This window comes from Amia ocellicauda, chromosome 7 (genome assembly GCF_036373705.1).
Source record: "Amia ocellicauda isolate fAmiCal2 chromosome 7, fAmiCal2.hap1, whole genome shotgun sequence".
Taxonomy (NCBI): Eukaryota; Metazoa; Chordata; class Actinopteri; order Amiiformes; family Amiidae; genus Amia; species Amia ocellicauda.
Window position 1 is genome coordinate 42,961,866 of NC_089856.1, and position 18,950 is coordinate 42,980,815.

Below are 18,950 nucleotides of genomic sequence, written 5' to 3' on the forward strand. Positions count from 1 at the left end.
TTAAAGGAGCAAAAACTGTCTGTTGCCAAATACAAGAACAAACAAAAAAGGAAGATTAAAAAAAAGATCAGATTCCCCTGATTTGACAGCAGACACAGGAAAAATTGTGTTTTCAGTTCAGGAAAAGCCAAGAAAATAAAATAACAGCACAGTTTACATTCCCTGAAGTGACATTTGTTCGAATATCTAAATAGTTCCTGCTGTAGAACATCTTCCTGGGAGTGGGAAAAGTTAATGCAGTGCATAAGTCATCCAGTTTTGAGAGGCTTCCACGGGCTACTGGGAAATTATTGAATTCCTGCAGGCAGTCCAGGGTTCAGAGGTTGACAATGCTGGTCTAAACAATACAACCGAGTGGAAGACACCGGAGTGAGTCCCTCTGGCCGTCCTCAGATAAATAAATACTTAATGTGACCTCTGTGCTGAGTGTTCTGGGAGAAGATGCCCTTCATTGTCTTTGGTGACTGTGTGAATATTTATGGTGAGGAATTAACTTACCTTTTCATATTTCATTTGCATATATTGTAATGCAAAATACTTCATTATCCATTAGTCAGTATTAGATGTTATGGTGGCTATCAAATAAAACAATGCCTGGCAGTGGACTAGATCAAATCACAATATGGACCTGCCAACAGAATGCAAATTAGACACTTGTAACTTATCAGCGTTCATTTTCTTTCTCAGAGATCACTTTCTACTACATAAAAATGAGTAAAAACATTGCTGAGTACAAGTTAGTTTTTTCACTTTGATTTGTTCCAAGGCAGTGGTTATATATATAGATGTTAAGTTCAAACCGGGCTACACAAAAATGAGAGCGAGGTAGAAATGGAAAAATGCAGAGAATATATATATCATATAGCTTTAAAACAAGTGAAAACCATAACTACAGAATCTTAACTACATTTGTAATTGTGTAAATATGTCTTAGTTCTCTCTGTTCGATTTTAAAAATATATAATCTATATTTACAGTTTAGAATCATCAATCCACCACCGCAGTTCACTGCTACAATTGTAACTTCGAAATGTGTGCCACAAAGTTACCTTTTTCCCCATTACTCAATAGTGGATCTATAGCATGCAGGCGCTCCAGTAAGCTACAGGTTACAAGCCACAGATCCGCCGATTGACTCCAGCCGACCAAACCCCAGCACTGGCCTGTTGTGCAGAGCCCTGTGGGAACCCGACAGTCAGGTTGGACATAATCCAGGACAGAAGCAGTGCCGTTTGGATAAAAGTGCTCAACCTGCCATTTGAGCAGAGGTTTCTGCTGGTCGTGCCAGTCAGCAGGCCTTTGACATTGTTTCCATTTTACTTGATATTCCGTCCAATATATATCCACTAAACTGACCTGCAGCTCCAGATTTCTTCCCCTGCCTAAAATAAAAGAGACCACACTCTCCCAAAACATGGCATGGATTTCTATAAGTAAACAAGGTCGAGATGTCCCAGCTGTGCAATGGATAGTCACCGCCACCGCTATGATATACGTTATAAACTGACTTTAAGTTGCAATTTCCTGCAGTTATTTGCACTGACAGCTGGTGATAAGCCTAAGCAATGGCTTGACCTTCACAGGTTTTATAATTGTGTGCTGTTATCATGGCAATTAGAGTATATCATTTTAAATGGCGGCACGCTTCGCTATTAAGGGCAATGTCTCCTTTCGAGCTGAAGGTATGCATTTAATTATTTTCCATTCGTAAACGGAGTGTCGGGCCGCCATTTGTGTGCGATCACCTTTAAAACGCGGTGACCGCTTCTGGAAGTTGCGTGTGCTGGGGTTTGATGGCTTTCCTGTATTAATAAGCTCATTAGACATGAAAATGAATCGAACTTTCACAAGTGCTGCGGTAATCATCGGAGTTCTTTATGTTTAATAAGTCTCACGCGCCCCCACGTAATTGAGAGCGTTGTCCCTAATGCATTGTTTGTTGCTCCCAGGGGAGGACCAATAAAGAATTAAGAGATTTATTCCCATGTTTATTAGCCAGGTTTCTCCGATGTAAAGAGAGCATACCAGACACGGCGCTGACTCGTTGTGGAACAAGTGCCATTGGAAGCCAGGAACTATTCGAATTGCATTATCAGTGGGTACCTTTTGGACCAAGATATATGGCATATATCTATGTCTCTAGATGACATATGGATGAGATCTATTCATTCTAATTGTTTTCTAATAGTGGAAGCTGTTTGTGACACAAGCGACTCAATATCCTTCTTCTGGGGCTGCAGTCAAGGTAAACAGGGTTATTGTAAAGCCTTGTCAGACGCAGAGTTCAGAGATGTTCGCAGAGAATCTCACAGCGTGGGGGGGCTTATGACAGGCTCGGCCACCTCAGGAACACGTTGTGCTTGGTATTTATCATCTCAGCTAATTGCAGGCAGCCCACTGGCAGTTCATTGTCAAAGTCATCGGCTGTCATGCTGAAATCACAGAATCCGCGACCTGTTGTTTGTTGTTAATCACTCGTTGATCTATATTGGTGATGTTGTGTGTTTACTTTGTTGGTTTATACAGCTAAAGCAGGACAAACTACAATGAGCGATGTGCGCACACACACACACACCCACCCACATGCATGCAAGCACTTACACACACAGACACACAATCTTTCTCTGTGGCCCAGCACAGTCCTGTCTGGCAGCTGGTTCCACTCCTGCCGTGATAAAAGACACAGTTAACGACAGCGCGGGGTGAAGAGCGAGAGATCAGAGGCAGGCTGATAGGAGGGAAGAAAGGCAAGCAGAAAGCTCAGGCAGAACAAAAGAGATGGAAGTGAAAAGCAGCAGAAAAATAGTCTGTATATATATATATATGTGTGTGTGTGTGTGTGTGGGGGGGGGAACAACAAGCATCAGGCTAAGACTGAGTCCTAGTCTCCAAATGACAAAATGAGTGGTTCAGTTATGCTTTCGTTTTGGTGGAGGGGGGATACTGTACATGTATGTCTAATATTGAATTTGTATGTGGTGTTTTATTTATATATATACTTGAACTACTCTGTACTTCAATTTGAGATGTGTGTCGTGAGATGCTCTTCATAAATGAAACTGATTGATGCATTGATCGATTGATTCTAGATCCTCAGACCCTTAGATTGTTCCACATTTTTTAAAAGCAAACCATAGCCTTGAGGCACAATCCGCAATTTCAGATAGATGATAAAATGGCAGGAAATTTGTGAGAAGTGAAATACATCTCTCTCCTTTAACAAATGTAGTAGAAAACTCTCAGTTTCGCAACCTTGTGTTTTAAAAGTGGATTAAACCTGCCAACAATTTCCCAGGCAATTTGCAACATCTGCCAAAATATAAAAGGCTCTATTCTGCTGCTGCTGTAATTAAGAAACTCCAGAGAGAAAGTTTTTTTTCCTTCTGAAGAAAGGCTTGAGGGAGGCTTGCCAGGGCCTTGAGGTACTCTAGATGCAGAGCTGCTGACAGGTGCTGTGCCAGAATCAATCCCACAGCCTGGATTTGCATGGCAATTTGCAGGAAGCTCATGCCTACGATTGGAAAAAAGTTGATTATGCATTTAGACTGAGACACACATGCATTCGATAGGTAGAAATGGTTTTCGATACAGTGTTCGTTTGAAGTTTAAAGTGGGGAGCAATGTCTATTCCTTTTTTAATTACACTGAGAGACTCCCATACGTGGCACATGACTAGGGCAAAACAGAATCCACGCACACAGATTTTTTCATTAAAAAGTAGAATTCAAATTAATTTACATTAATCCATTAAACCGTACATATTCTACATTGTTTCCAAACTTTTTTAGAGTACAGTTAAAACATCCAGGTTCTTAGAGGTAGATGGTTTGACAGTTGCATTTGTTGCTATGACAATTGCATTTTAAGTTTTGATTGAAGGTCCAGCAATGATGTGTCAGACAATTTCAGTCTGAGGCTTAAAATTAAAGGACCTTCACACAAAACTAAAATGTCAAGTCGATTGGAAAAAGGAAGCATACCGATAATGATCCAAGCAAAAAATACATATCCGCCAAAATGCCAGCGATCGTGCTCGATAATGTCCATATGATTTCTATAAAGATGGGGATTACTGTTTGTATCTTCCGTCAGCAGACCATTGACCACTGTTGGAAGCAGGTGCTGTTAGGACACTTGAAATCTCACTTGCAATCTTTATTTCTTTATAGTAGAGTATTAAATCCAATTAATTAATTTAAAGGCGATTTGTTGTGGAATAGAAATTGGAAAAATTTCCCGCAGGTTCCATTGGGCCCAACACATGACCTAGTCTCTGCTGCTGTCTTTTCCAGTACATACCATGACACCGCATGGGGAGGCATGGCATTGCGAGCTCCTTAAAATGATGGGGTCTCATGAAATGGGCACAAAGGCAGAGATATGGAGCTAAATTGATATATATATACAGAGCAGTGTAATAAATGGTGCATGAAACATAAGAAAACCAAACAACAACCTAGTTATTGCTTTGATCAATAGCTGCACGTTGCTGTAGACCCTGTATATCTCCACATATTCAAGCTACTTACTGAACCGAAACAAGCAAACCATCGAAAAACAAACACACTGAGCCAAGTCACAATTCCCCAAAATCCCACTTTGTAAGCCGGTCAGTTACTATGATCATAATCTGCTGTCTTCTCTCTTTCACTCTGCTCTCGCTCTGTCTTTTTTTTGATGACTCTTCTCTCTTTCACCAAGAATTCTGACTGACTACCTATATGTTGTCATCTGACCAATCAATGTTGTTAAATATGTCAGTGCTCTGAAACAAAAACTCTACGGCATTCATTGGGAAATGACTCAGATGTTCAAACCAAACCATCCTCCTCTCATTGTACGTTCTCATCCTAGCATCTGTGTAGCACAGTTCCTCGATGTGATCCGTCAAGGCTGTCGTTATGCGCCGATGTTGCTTTTTCTTAATTCTCCGCAACATGCGGATCGATGTGAAATTGGGGATTTGAAACAATCAGACACAATTAACGAGAGTGTGTTTATCTGTCACACTTGAAAGAGGAAAGCGGTTGCTGAAGACTTATTGGCAATGCGTGGGGGGATAAGATTGTATTTTTAGCCTTTCATGATGCCAGACATGTTTAATTAAAATGTAGTCCCTTTCTCTCTGTTGCTGGAAATTAACCATCCCTTTGTTACAATCCTGTGTGGATTTTCTGCACCGCAGCAGATGATTTTGGTATTTAATCTGTAATGCGATATAAGACAAATGTTGGTGTACAATAAGTAGATGATACTGGTGTAATTTGGCCGCCAGTTTAATCCAATCTACTGTCCAGTACGCTTTATCGGACGGTCTTATCATGGAGGTTTATGGAAGATTTATGTGCTCGTTAGCTGTTTAATTACCTTGCTCCTGAATGGAGATGGCCAAGTGAAGGTCAAGCCCCCTTTTGAAAAAGAAAATCAGACTGGTCCTTGAATCTAGAACCAAGGAGGGAGAAAGGTGGATGAAACCGCACTGGATGGGAAGAAAAAAAGAGAAGAAAACAAAGTGATCTGTCTAAATCCAGAATTAAAAGCCAATGTTTTTTCTCATCCCAATAAGACCAGTGTCTTCTCTCATACGGGGTGGCTGGTACAGTTTGGGAAGGGGGGAGAGACAGAGATGTGATTTAAAATGTAATAGCTATTGATTCGTGTATTAGCTCTCTGGCTCTTTCGATTGCTTTTCTGCTGCCATCTGCTAAAACAGGGCCGGCATTTTTCACCCTATTGACAGAACAATGAGCCAAGATACTGAGTTTCCGTTCCCTGTTTAGCAATATGACATGACGCTGCACCTGAGATATATTCAGGGCAGGGGTGGTGCGTGTGTGTTTGTGTTTGTGTGTGTGTGTGTGTGTGTGTGTGTGTGTGTGTGTGTGTGTGTGTGTGTGTGTGTTGAAGAGGCAGGCTCAGCTAAGTCAGCATTTTCAGTTTCTGTTTAGAGTGAGGTTAGGGGGGTGCCTTCATTGGGACAGGATAAATCAATGGTTTTATTTGTAGTGCTTTCTTAACCCCCATCCCACTTCCTCTTGCTTTTAATTACAGTGTCACTTTTGGACATCCTCCCCAAAGATAAAAGTGTCCCAGTAACACGATTACTGCTTCGGTAGAAATAACACATTCCCATTAATCACAGACAATACACTAGTGAGACCTCGCTCCTTTGTGCCTGCAAAATAGTCACAGATGCTTAAATGAGAAAATAATTGAACTAAGAGCCCATTCACAAACAAGATGAAGCCGAGATATTAACGTTTTTAATCCACGCTCTCCTCCTAATGAAACTGTGATTTGCATGCGCAGAAAAAAACGTGCAGATATTCAGACCGGCGCTGATTCATGCTGGGATGATGTCCTTGTTCATACGGAGACATTCAGAACGGGACCGTATGATTTACTGAGAAACATCGATCACCGGAGAAAGGCAGGCTTGTCAGCCGTCGGCTCCTCCTGTTTGCTGTGGTCTCTATGGACGGTAATTGTCACCGCTCACCAGGGAGTGTGCTGTGCTGGTGACAGGATTCAGCACGAGTCAATTAGTCACATTACAGGGAAGAGATTCCTCAAAATGGCGATATAAACGCCACGGCACCCACAGAAGCAAAGGGAGGCTGGCTTGACAACACCTTGAGGCAGACTAAATGTGTTTAATATCTATGTATATATAATACATCTACTGTACAAATCTAGCAGACGTCTCAGGACTGGTGCAAGGATATGAGAAGACATAGAATAGGCAGAGCAGTAATGAACAAGACATCCCTGAGCCCGGGTCTTTTGGATCTGTGGAGCAGAACAGTTTTCATTGTGTAGATTGGCCATATCTGTAGATCGGTAGCCAGCTCTGAAGAGAAGCTCAAATGCAATAGAGATGATTTCTATAGGAAGAAAACGCTGTAAGGTTCATAAGCACAGAGAGGGGTGCAATGCCAAGTGTGTTTGATAATGACTTCGAAGGCCAATGAAGTGCTGATAACTGATGCAGCTGCTGATGTGGGGGGATATGTTTTCACCCCTCTGGCAGCACTCAAGGTCAGCAGTGTCTGTGTAGGACCATGTCTGTCTGGTCCTGTTCCTCTTCAGTAGGGAGGAGACAAAGATTGCGTCCTCCGACCCATGTGTTGTCCAAGCCATCTACTGTTTTTCACACTGATCGGAGGACATGATGTGGACACGGCAGCAAAGGGCCTGGGAAGTCACAGTGTGGCAGCCTGTGGGAATTCCCAGGCAAGGGGGGTTTATTTTAAAAGAAACAATAAGGACCCGGCCCTTTAAGCAACAAATAATCAAAGTACTAAACACACAGGTCCAAAAGATGATAAATCCAGACAACAAGGCTGGCTGTGAGTTTCAGTGACAAGAGTGCTGCTAGATTTGTGTGTCCCAAAGTCAGTAACAAATAAAGGAAAATTGGAAATAATTGAAGGGTTTGCTGTTCTAAATAACTTTTGTTTATTTTGGTGTTGAGAGGTAAATGTGCAGCACTGTGCTTCATGCCTAATTTACATCCTTATTTGTGTTCTTCTCTGTGCTCCCTAAGGCTCCTGCTCTGATTGATTTCAAAGGCACAGGCCTCGTCTATGCAGAGATGTAGTGCAGCCGTTTCCACAAATCAATCAGCACTACAATAGCGATGCTCTTCTTCGATTTCTCATCTTTCAAAGGTTGCACAGTAAATTATAACACTACCTCTTCCCGAGCGTTTGCAACCAATCAGGAACTTCGGTAAAAGTTGGGTGGGGTGTGAGAGGAAGGTAGTGTGGGGACTCCTTTTGCATTGAAGTCTCTCCAAGTGCCAGCCTTGTCTCCAGGGGCCAGTCGCATAAACATAGACCAAGTCTTTGTCTTAATATAATCACTAAAATACTATCGATAGATACTCAGTTAAAACCGTTGCATAAAACAGTCTTACAGAGTCACTCACACAATGCATTCTGGGAATTTTCAGACACTTGAAGAAACAAACAAACATGGCGGACGCTTCTCTAAAACAGCGACGATCCTAGATCACAGTAACTGAAATTCGATGCTAGTTATTGAAATATAATGCAGAAAATTATATACTTTGGGGGGAAGGCATGGGATAAAATAACAAAAAAGTTAACAGCATCAATCCATTGTTTGAGGTCGGTGAAAGATGGGCAGAAACAAAAGAACAATATGCTAAATCAAGTATTTACTGGAGTAGGACCTCCCTCAAAACGTAAACGGACCAAAGCATTGGTTATTGAAGTCTGTGGGGAATCTCAATGTTTTGGGGGATGGTTGGTGGGCGGGACAACAGAGTATGTGTGAGCCAATGGGGCACTCTGCCTGTCAGCATCAGAGATCAGTTTCAGTCAGCAGTTTCCAAGAAAAGTTAGACTTAAATTCTCAGTTAGCCTGGGGGTGAGGGGGGTAACTTTTTAAGTCTTAGTCAGTCTTAATTTTTATGCAACCGACTACCTTGCATTAGACTCGTCAAATTATAGTGTTATGCAACTGGCCCCAGGTCCTGAACTCAGGTCTGTTTGGGCCGTGGAAGAAGGAATTTCAAATGAAAGAGCATTTGTTCTCACTGCTCTCTCCAACCTGAAGCCTAGGCTTGCCATAGCAGTGCAACATTCCCCTCCTACGACCTCTTCAAAAGCATACCTTCAAATATTCTCTCCCTTTTATTCAACGATGAGTGAAATATACAGTGAATACAAATAGGGGGGATGGGGGGAGAAATAGCCATCCTAGCCTCTTCGCCGCACACTGCTGACTGTACTTTATCTACACTCGAGAGTCATTCACATGGGGCCTTTGTGATTAGCTTGCTCCTATTTAAGTCTGTGCCAGAATTGCATTACCGCAAAGCATTGGATCAGTTTTCTTTAATGTGTATTAGAAGACCGTTTGACAAATGTAGATTGGAATAGCTTCTGACTGGGCAAGGATATAATATGCCTATTCAGTGGATCTGATGAATTTAATAGCAGGATGGTTCTGGGTGGCTCAGTGTCCTATAATAGAGAACCTTATGTGTTGTGGGAGTCCAGGGCTGACTCTTTGGTTTCAGTTAATAATTTATTTGTATTTATTTCCCTCCTCCCTTTAGAAAAAAAATGTGTCTGGATCACTGAGCCTCTCAGAATGAAGTTGCTGCTGTTGTCTTACATCTACACAAACCATGAACAGAACTTGTTGTGTTATAGCTCACCCAAACAGCTGACACTATCAGAATGGTAACAGTGTTACTTCCTTCTTTCTGTGTTCTAAACCTTGGCCATGTTTACCCTTATATCAGTGAAATACACACAGGTTCATGCATTATAAGAAATGTTGTGACACAAATTTGTAAACGCTTGGGAATTGTAAGCAATGGTATGCAGGAAAAAATACATTAGCATTTCATTTATTTTCTGTATTCATGTAATTCCCAGAGATTCTATTTATTACTTACTTCAAATGTCAAACTAGGAGAGACTGAAGGAACTGAACCTTTTCACCCTGGAACAGAGGAGACTACGTGGGGACTTGATTCAAGTCTTCAAAATCATGAAAGGCATCGACCACATCAAACCAGAGGAGCTTTTCCAGATCAGCAGGGACACACGCACCCGGGGACACAAATGGAAATTGGGCTTCAAGGCATTCATGACAGAAAACAGGAGACACTTCTTCACACAGAGAGGCATCACAATCTGAACAAACTCCCCAGCGATTTTGGACAATTTGGGAACATTCAAAAATAGACTGGATAGGATACTTGGATCACTTAGATATTAATGGACACCAAACGAGCATGATTGTTTGAATGGCCTCCTCTCGCTTGTAAACTTTCTTTATATAATGTAAATGTTTCTTATGTAGAGTCTATGAAAGAAACAGGAATTAGAGATGATTAAAACTCCTGAGAAATGCTATCTACATATTCCTTGACTGGGTTCACAGCCTGGGATCGGAGGGCTGTTACCAGATTAATTTCCCTCCTCTGTATGGGATGGAGTGGGTTAATTATTGGTGTGGTTGATGCCTTTGACCATGAAACCTTGTTTAAAAAAAAGAAAAGAAATGAGACATGAGAGCCCTTGACAGAGATGTGGCAGGCAGAAGTGGAATGAACCCCCCCTCTGCTGTACCCTTGAGAGGCGGCGTGACGTGGAGATCTGAGAGGAGGAGCTTCGACTGTGTGCCGTGGCCTTGAGAGGACAATGACTGATCAGCGGTGGCTGACAATACAGATGGGCCTCTCGCTCCCCTGCACGCCTCCCCAAAGACTGAGCCCCCGGCAGCGGCCCTTCATCAATCTGAGCCGAGCCGGTCGTGCTGCCATTATGCGCAGACCTCGTTGGCAAACCTAAAAATATGAATAGAAAATGTGCGGGTATTTATAGGCGCTTTGCAGCTCCCTAGCCGTGATCCAATTTCTGTTCTAATTCCAACATCATTGTAACATATATTACACTAGTTTCTGAGGCACACATTTTAACTCACGCGGGGAGAGTCCTAGTATTTCTAGCACGTGCTCAATTCAGAATACCTGAGTGTACGATCGGTAAACAGACGGGACATAGATACCCAGATCTAGTGGCGAAACCCAGTGCATTCTGGATCCAAACATAGGACAAGCCGAACGCGAGCGCGGTTGACACTTGGGGGTATTTTGATTATGCAAAGAAGCACAGATATTATCTTTTGTATGGGTGAGGTTAATAATTGGGCTAATCCAGATAATCGGGGCAAAACCTGAGGATAGTAGGCCATTAGCATCACAGAATCTGTACGATGGAGTGTTTATGCGTGTTTATGGTGAGCTTTGTGTGGGGATTGGTCAGGAATAGCCCAGAGGGGCTCGAGTCAGGTGGCCACAATCCGAGTTTGATACTTGCCTTGTTCGAAAGAGAAATCCAGTGACCACACTCGATGAAAGTGGATATACCCCCTTCACCTTGCCTCTGAGGGATCGCTGCTGTGGCCTTTTTTTCCATTTCCATTCCACACACATTAAAAGGCAATGATCAGTCATCCATTTCACCAGTCATCATAAAGTCCCACCCAAGTGCATTTTGATGATGCTTTAAATCCTTCACACGGTCCCCCTGCTGTCACACAAACTGCCAGGAGTTCCAGCCAAGGTCACTTGCAACAGGGGTGCAGCCTTGACACACATGACACGTGTCATCGCACTGTCTTGGCGAGAGGAAAATAAAATCGAATGAGGTAATTAACCTTTTTGTTCTTCTTCTGAAAACCTTCGCCGTTGCCACAGCAGAGATATTAGTCATCGCGTCAGATCATAACATTTTCCATCATGGTCATCTGCAAATTCAGCATGTTGTGGGCTTTATGACATGTACTGTTGCCTCTGATAATACTGTAATGCTAATATAAATAATGAGGAAACGGCGGGAGAAAATACTCTCCAGTTTGCACAAAGAGCTCATCGTTCTTATTTCTCATTATAGGATTCTGATGACAAGATAAACGATCCAGTTGCAGCTTTGGCAAGTCTCTAGAAACCCAAGACTGAGATTTGATCAGTGCCTTCTTATAACACTTCATAATGGTGTCTGTTCTGTTTTCATCAAGGAGTGATCAGATATTTATGAGTCTCTATAAAACACAGAGCGTATAAAAAGCGGATGTTCTGACCCAGTTTTTGAGGATTCCTTTTTAGACTTCCATTTAAATCTATTGTCGACCAAATTGTGAGACTACAATGCAGTGGCAAGCAAGGAGAGACAGTTGTGTGAAACCTTCACCCAAAAAGAAAAAGACTACTTACTGGTCAAGTTAATTTCATAACAATAATACAAACATGAGCAATCATAGTTGGCCAACATCCTCAATCAATTTGTGCCTAAGCATTCAAACAAGGCAACAAATTTTCTTTTAGGGCCATCCGTTCATTATAAATTGCCACTTATATCATATTCCTGTCAATTTATTTTTATCCTAGCACATACAAGGAAGAAGGTATGAATCTGTAATGAGCTTTTAAATAATGATGTTGTATTCTCTGCCAAACATCTGTAGGAAGTGTTGGTTAAGAGTTCTGACCAGTTCAAAAGATACAAAAAATTCAAAAAGGACCTACTGACTATAAAACTCCAATCTTGCTAAACTTTTAATGTAGAAGTTATGAATAATTCCCTAAAAGACACCACAGATAATTCAGTTCCACACATTCTTTTTAGATACACACACATATATGACACCTTTTAATGATACCTTAAATATTGGCATATTGTACAGCTTGTAATGCAAACTGTCTCCGATATAAAACCCTGCTGTGGCACACGTTTTCATTTACACAAACCTCCCCACAAGTTATCAAATCAATCTGTCAGTTTTAAGCAAAATAAATTGAGCTCATCCTGACTGTTGGATTAACTAGCGGATTTCAGTCCATGGCTGTGAACACTGCCTCTTAAGTTTTCACACAAAGCGTTAAGATGAGTAGACGTGGACAATAGAAGCAACAATACCGGTTCTTTAAATTGATTTTTTCAGAGATTTTAAATGTACAGTTCAGATAACGATGCCCTTATAAACTGAACATGATCTCAAGAAAGGGGAGACACCAGATCCAATATTAGACCCTTGCAGTTATAAAACTTGAGATATACATTTCTCTTCTGTACTGTTTTGCATCGTGATATTCTTGTGAGAGAACAGAGTTCACAATGCACGGAGGCGGGACTGGTAACTAAAAAAAAGATTTCTATAACTACGCTTGACGTGCTCATGTTATGATGCTGTAGTTGTTGATTGAATGCAATACAAGGTAGCACTTCTCAAAATGTCAAACATAAGAGAGTAGGCCTTAAAACATTTATTTGGATGGCTTCCTACTGCCCATTAAAAGCTCAATGAACTATGAATGACCCATCATGTTGTTTTATTCGGATACGCTTTTACAGCAGAGCTAAACAGCTCAAACATAATTTTTTAAAGCTGAATATTTTCAGAAAGCACCAGCCAGGGCTCGACCACGACACCCTGCACCCCATCGAGGTTTATCAGTCAATCATTTAATTAATCCCACATGTAAATTGCACCTTATATGCATAAAAATATCCCTTTGTGCATGTCAGAGTCAATGCAAACTAATTATAAGCCTTGTCAAACACAAGAGTCTGATTTGCATTGCCAATATGATTTTTTTTTCTCTCTCTCTTATACTCACTAGTTTCAGAATCAATTGCTAATCAGTCTTGCACGGCGCTGTGACTGCAGGAGACATGTAGACAGCACGCACTGCAAAGACATCCACCTCTAAGGGCCCTGTAACTAAACACTCTGCCTCCTCTGTGCTTTATTACAACCATTGTAGGGACTGTGAGGTCCAGGGACAGGGGAGTTAACCGCAGTGCACCCTGGGAAAAGAATTGTGGGAATGCAAAGTGAATACACAGTAAAGCTTGGAGAGGTATAGTAAACCGTGATGCACAATGAAGTAAATGGGTGGTATAATCATGGGAAAGTGGAAAATTAGAATGACAAATGACCGTGCTACACTTTCATATGGGATCCATTGCTTGAGGAATTTTTTACCCATTTCTCTTGAGTAACGGGAAGATAACAAGGACTTTGTAGGGATGGCAAAATAACAAAATGGTGAACGTATGCTCACCGTATCTCAAGATTCTGCCATGGAGCTTGACTTCTTCGCAAGTCCAGGTAAAACTTGCAAGAAATGGAACCACAATGTTAAAGAAATATGGATGAGGCAGGGGGTTTGAAAGACCTAGTTACTATATTCGTAAGTAGGTGAACAACTTTGCCGTGATACTTTAAGAGAACAACGTACTGTAAATATTTACTAAATGTTGGCAGTGAAAATAACTCTCATATGGGCCTTTGCAGCCTTCACTATGAGACACATAATTGTTTTTGCATTTTCATAGTCATTACTGTATTGTCACATGTCAGGACATGTCGGCAGTGGAAGAACGAGTCTGGTAATCATTTAGCTGGCAAGTTTTTTTTCCTTTGCCATTGCATGATTCAACTCCAACGACTCTTGCCAAACCATGTGTGCTTATAAATGTGCAGTGTCTCATTGTGTGTCCGCACTCTACCCCAGCTTCCCAGTTCGGTGTCTCTTTCCCAAGTGGACAGTGCAAGGCCTTCTGTAATAGAAGAGGGAAGTGTGATTATTGGACTCTGCGGTGGCAGCCGTTTAGGGTGGAATGGTTCAACCACCAGTAAAGCTGACCTTTTGCAAACCTCTCTACAGATTACACACATAGTCTGCAACATAGACAGCCAGTCCGGCAATTACAATGTTCTCTCTCAAATTCAATTACCGTGGACTGCTGATTGCATTCCAAAACCTTATTTTTTTCCCTCCAGCTGTGCAGTAATAGGTCTGTAAATGATTGCTTTTTCTGAGAGGTCAGCGATGTTACACCATCCATAACAGGAATATGGAAACCAAAACTGCCTCTGTGTGCGATTCGTTAAATATCAAAACCTTAGAAATGCAAAAGCCCAACAGCCGCGGAACTGGTGGTCAGCACAGTATTGATCACTTTCTAGTGTGTGGCCGTTTTGCATTGAAAGCACTGTACACTGTATTAGACACCCGGGATCAATGTCATCCTAACTAATGCATAGACCTGGATGACTCTCCTGGGCTCTGTAAGAAATGAATTTAAGAAATGCCGTTGGATGATTTATTTTTCACTCTCGCAAATATTTTTGTGGGCACAGGCCTTGTGCCTGAGCCAGCAGTTCTTCACACCTCTCTCCCAACATCTATATCACACCGAGGCAGCGTTCATCCGGCATCAAAAGCTCACCTCAGCGATTGTGCCGCAACAGAGAATTGATGAAAGCTTTTTACTCAGAACAGTTACTCCCTTTCTTGTCTTTGTAAACGGACAATCCTCATGATGGAGAAAACAAACCAACTACAAAACAGTTATTAATAGGTGGTCTAACATCTGCTAAAGTGTATATATATTTTCAAATCTGGATTACCCCATATCTTCCAATTTATAGACAGGGGATTTTTACATTTCAAGATGTTGTATATTGATAGTGAACTACAGCTAGCTTGAAGAACTTACTTCTCCAAATCAAACAACTTTCGTATTTCCACAAACAAACTAGCAAGAACTGCCTTTGTCTGAAGGGTTTTCAAACTAGTTTCCATCTCTCAGTGCACCTGTGTGAAACGGGACTTTACAGACGATTTTCTCACGAGAGACGCAGTCCGTCCCTTTCTGAAGTACGGTTGAAAAACAGTGCTGTCGGCACAAGGACTCTACCTACATCAATCCCTGCTCTGGAGTCTGTTCTTTCAAAAGGCACTTCAGCTTTTCTTCTCTTTTTTCATTTTCAATTACTGTATAACTGCTTTGTGCTCATAGGTCATTCCCTAAACTCAAACAGCCACTCTGTTAGGAGAAAGCGTTGAAGGCTCCTTTGATCGCCAGGTTGATAGCGTCAACCCAGGACAGGGATAATAGCTGTGACGTGTTTATCTTGGGTTCTGACGTTTCCTCATCCCCAGCCCTCAATACACCAAGACACTCGAAGAAAAGGTCACGGACTTCCCATTAACTGTGACCAACTGTCTGCTGTCGTCAGAGCCATTGCAGGAGAGAATGAGAGAAACAATGAGAGAAAGAGATGCAGGAATCTTGTACTATTTACTGGGTCTTTTATAGGAATATAATGACAGTTGTTTGTATTTTATACCTTCCCAATTTGACTAAAGGTAAAGGTAATGAGCTATGAGTTTCTGGTATTGGGCAAGATCTCAATTAGATATCGTCAAAGAGAAAGATACAATGTTTGAGTCTTTGTGAGATAAACAATGGTCAAATGGCTAGGTTCCAAAAAAACTAATTCTTATGTTTGTTCACTTTATCCATTTTGCTCCTGTCCTTAACTGGTTATGGTGTGATGTGTCTTTGTTTATATAATAGTATAATAGAAGAGAGACTTCAATCTGTGAAAGGAGTTAATCATCTTGTTGCCCGGTGTCTTCAAAATGGCAGCTAGGGGGTCCTATTCCAGTATTTATGCATCACAGGGTCTTCTGTTTGTTGTTCCCACTCAAGCTCTCAGTTATGAATATGATAATTAGCTGTTTTAGACACGTTTGAGAAGTATTCAGCTGGTAATAGAAAGGAAGTCCATTCATATGGCCTGGGGGAAGTGTTAAACTGTCTAATTACCCACATAATGAGGTCAATTCTATCTAGTGGCTTTCTGTGTCTCTTCAAGAGCTGACTCTGACACCCTAACATTACTGTGGCATGTCAGGTACACGTCTCGTTAGAAACGGCTGGTCGAGATCCACACACATAATTACAGCTGATTATAACAACTCACTCCCGTTGACATGTGCTGCTATTTAGCATGAGAATGGACATGCTGATTGCTCGATATGTATTCCTTGTATGATCTTTCCTCTCGCCTGCTCGGCTGTGCCATTATCGCATTCGCCTGGCCGACCCTTTGCTCGAGACGGCCATGTAGAGAAAGTAATGTGGATTTCCGGGGTTGTCAGGAGAACGTGTCTCAAAAGGAGAGGAAGGGGCTTCTCTGCTCTGTTCTACTCTTACTTGGGATACAACAGAGGAGTCCACAGATCAACCATTTAAACTCAAGAAATGATCTGTTGAGAAAAGCCTGACTCTCCTGGCTTTGTTATTTGGATTTCTGGTCCAGTTCGACGGCCAGGATTACTCCTGAAATGGCCACAGAGTCTCGGTTCTGATTCAGTCTTGATTCCCAGCCTCTGAAGACAGGGCAGGCTTCGGTCGCAGTTAATGTGGTTTTGATTCGGCTGATTTACAGTGTTCAATGTGCTGACACGGCGAGATGTGGATGGGGGAGAGATGGATGGCGGTAGCTGAGTGAGGCCTTAATTCAGTGGGGGCTGGAGGAGAGACCTGAAGTCAGCAGGGAGGGAAGGGGTCAGTTAGCAAGCCCACAGAGACCAACTGTGATGTGAGGCCTGGGCTCTGTCTTTCTGCAACCATTACACTGATTTATTCCTCGTTTGTTTTAATGACATTCTGTTGTCTATTAAAGCACCCCCCCCCAAGTTTAACATCCAAGAGTAAGTCACAGAGCTCTCCAGGATTCCTCTCGGAGGCAAAGTGAACTTCAATCATTGTGCTCCATTTGACCAGACAGGCAACCTCTCCCTGATGCCTTCCTAGAGGACCCCCCCAATCCCCAAAACTGACTGCCAAACACCTTCCTAAACATTGCGTCCTGAGCACAGACAGAGACAGAGAGAGAAAGAGAGAGATTACAGCTACATTGTTTTATGTTTGTTCATGTTGACTATCATATCTCTCAAGTGTGTTACGTAGCAAAAACTTCAATAGTGAAACTGCAGTTTAATTATAGGATGCTACTTAAGCTGTTAATTTTCTTGTAATATTTTTTCCTGGGATATAGTCAAATAAGAACATAAGAATTCAACCCATCATGCTCGTTTGGTGTCCATTAATAACTAAGTGATCCCGGGTCCATGTGTCCCTGCTGATCTGGAAAAGCTCCTCTGGTTTGATGTGGTCGATGCCTTTCATGATTTTGAAGACTTGAATCAAGTCCCCACGTAGTGTCCTCTGTTCCAGGGTGAAAAGGTTCAGGTCCTCAGTCTCTCAGTAGGACATTCCCTTCAGACCTGGAATAAGTCTGGTTGCTCTCCTCTGAACTGCCTCTAGAGCAGCGATATCTTTCTTGAAGTGTGGAGCCCAGAACTGTACACAGTATTCCAGATGATTGTGTTGTGACAGTCAGAGGCCACTGTAACTTTGTACCTTGTAGACCTGAGGTGCTTTTGGAAGCTTGGTGTGCCCAGTGGCGGCTGCCGTAAAGGGTGTGGTCAGTAGCCCTTACTAATGAAAGGCCTCTGTACATGTTTAAGATCCCTGCGTCTACTGAATTGCCTCTAACCGCCTCATCTTGTATGTCCTACAGCCCCCGGAGACAACGTGGAGATGCCCCGAGGGAGGGACGGGGTGGCCGAGACGACACGCCGCACCACCACCGTCCGGACGCCCAAGCTGGCCCCCAAGGGCGCCGCCCACACCCACACTGCCTCCCTGCTGCTGCTGCTGCCCGCCGCCCTCCTCTGCACCATGGCGGGGATGCTGTGGCCCCCGCTGTGAGAACCCTCCGTGGCGGTCTCCTCCACTGCACGCCATACAGACCATGCCTTCAGAGCGCCGGACTGGAAGGGGTTGGGGGGGCGGGGGGTGGGGGGTTAGGGGTTGAGAGAGAGAGCGAATGGAGGGAGCTGGGTGGGGGTGGGGGTGTGGGTGTGGGTGGCCTTTGGACTCTGATCATATGGAGGTGTGCCAGCTCAACAAGGCTGTCTTTTTTTCTTTCATTTAACCTGCTGCTTCTCAGGCTGCTCTGCATTCGCTTGGAAACAGGGGCCTTCTAGGAGAAAAAATAAAAACCACAGAGAAAGGCATCTTCTCTTCATGTACGCTCGAGCTGCTGTAATCCCTTATTCCAAATCCAAAGTGCTTCCTGGTCGGACCGCCCTGTTGCTCCGTCGCTCCGTCACCACAGCCTCTCAACAACACCCGAGGCCCGGCCCTTGGCACTGGCTGCTTGTATGGGAAGAGAACTGGTTGATTCGATTATAGGTTGTTCTGTATTTTGTATTGTTCTGTTTCAGGCTAATGAGATCCCTCATATATCTATAAAAGATAAGCCTTCCACAATACAAGCTTTGGATACTCCCGCCATATGCTTAAACCTTAAAGTCTCCTTCACTGCTGCTACTAGATGGAAACAGTTTTCCACTTCAGCAAGGCTTGGTACAGCATTTTAATTTTAGTTTTGAGCTGTTTCCGAGATGGTGAGATACAGAGACCACTGACAGGAGGGTGAACAGAAATCTGTTGATAGAGGCCTCCAGTTTGAGTTTCTTTTTAAATATGCTCTTTTACTTCTAGGGTTTGAATGCATTTTTGCACTTTAGATTCCCC

The 18,950-nt window shown here is 42.6% G+C and overlaps 1 protein-coding gene across 2 annotated transcripts in view; it reads left to right on the top strand.

The window, feature by feature from the left end:
- Positions 1-18,188, top strand: part of LOC136753555 (glypican-5) — a 150,200-nt gene extending 132,012 nt beyond the window's left edge. For both annotated transcript variants that reach the window (XM_066709777.1, XM_066709776.1), the window contains one exon: positions 17,929-18,188. In XM_066709777.1, coding sequence (XP_066565874.1) covers positions 17,929-18,119 — 191 coding nt within the window. In that variant the 3' untranslated portion in view covers positions 18,120-18,188. The remainder of the gene's footprint in view (positions 1-17,928) is intronic.
- The last annotated feature ends 762 nt before the right edge of the window (positions 18,189-18,950 follow it).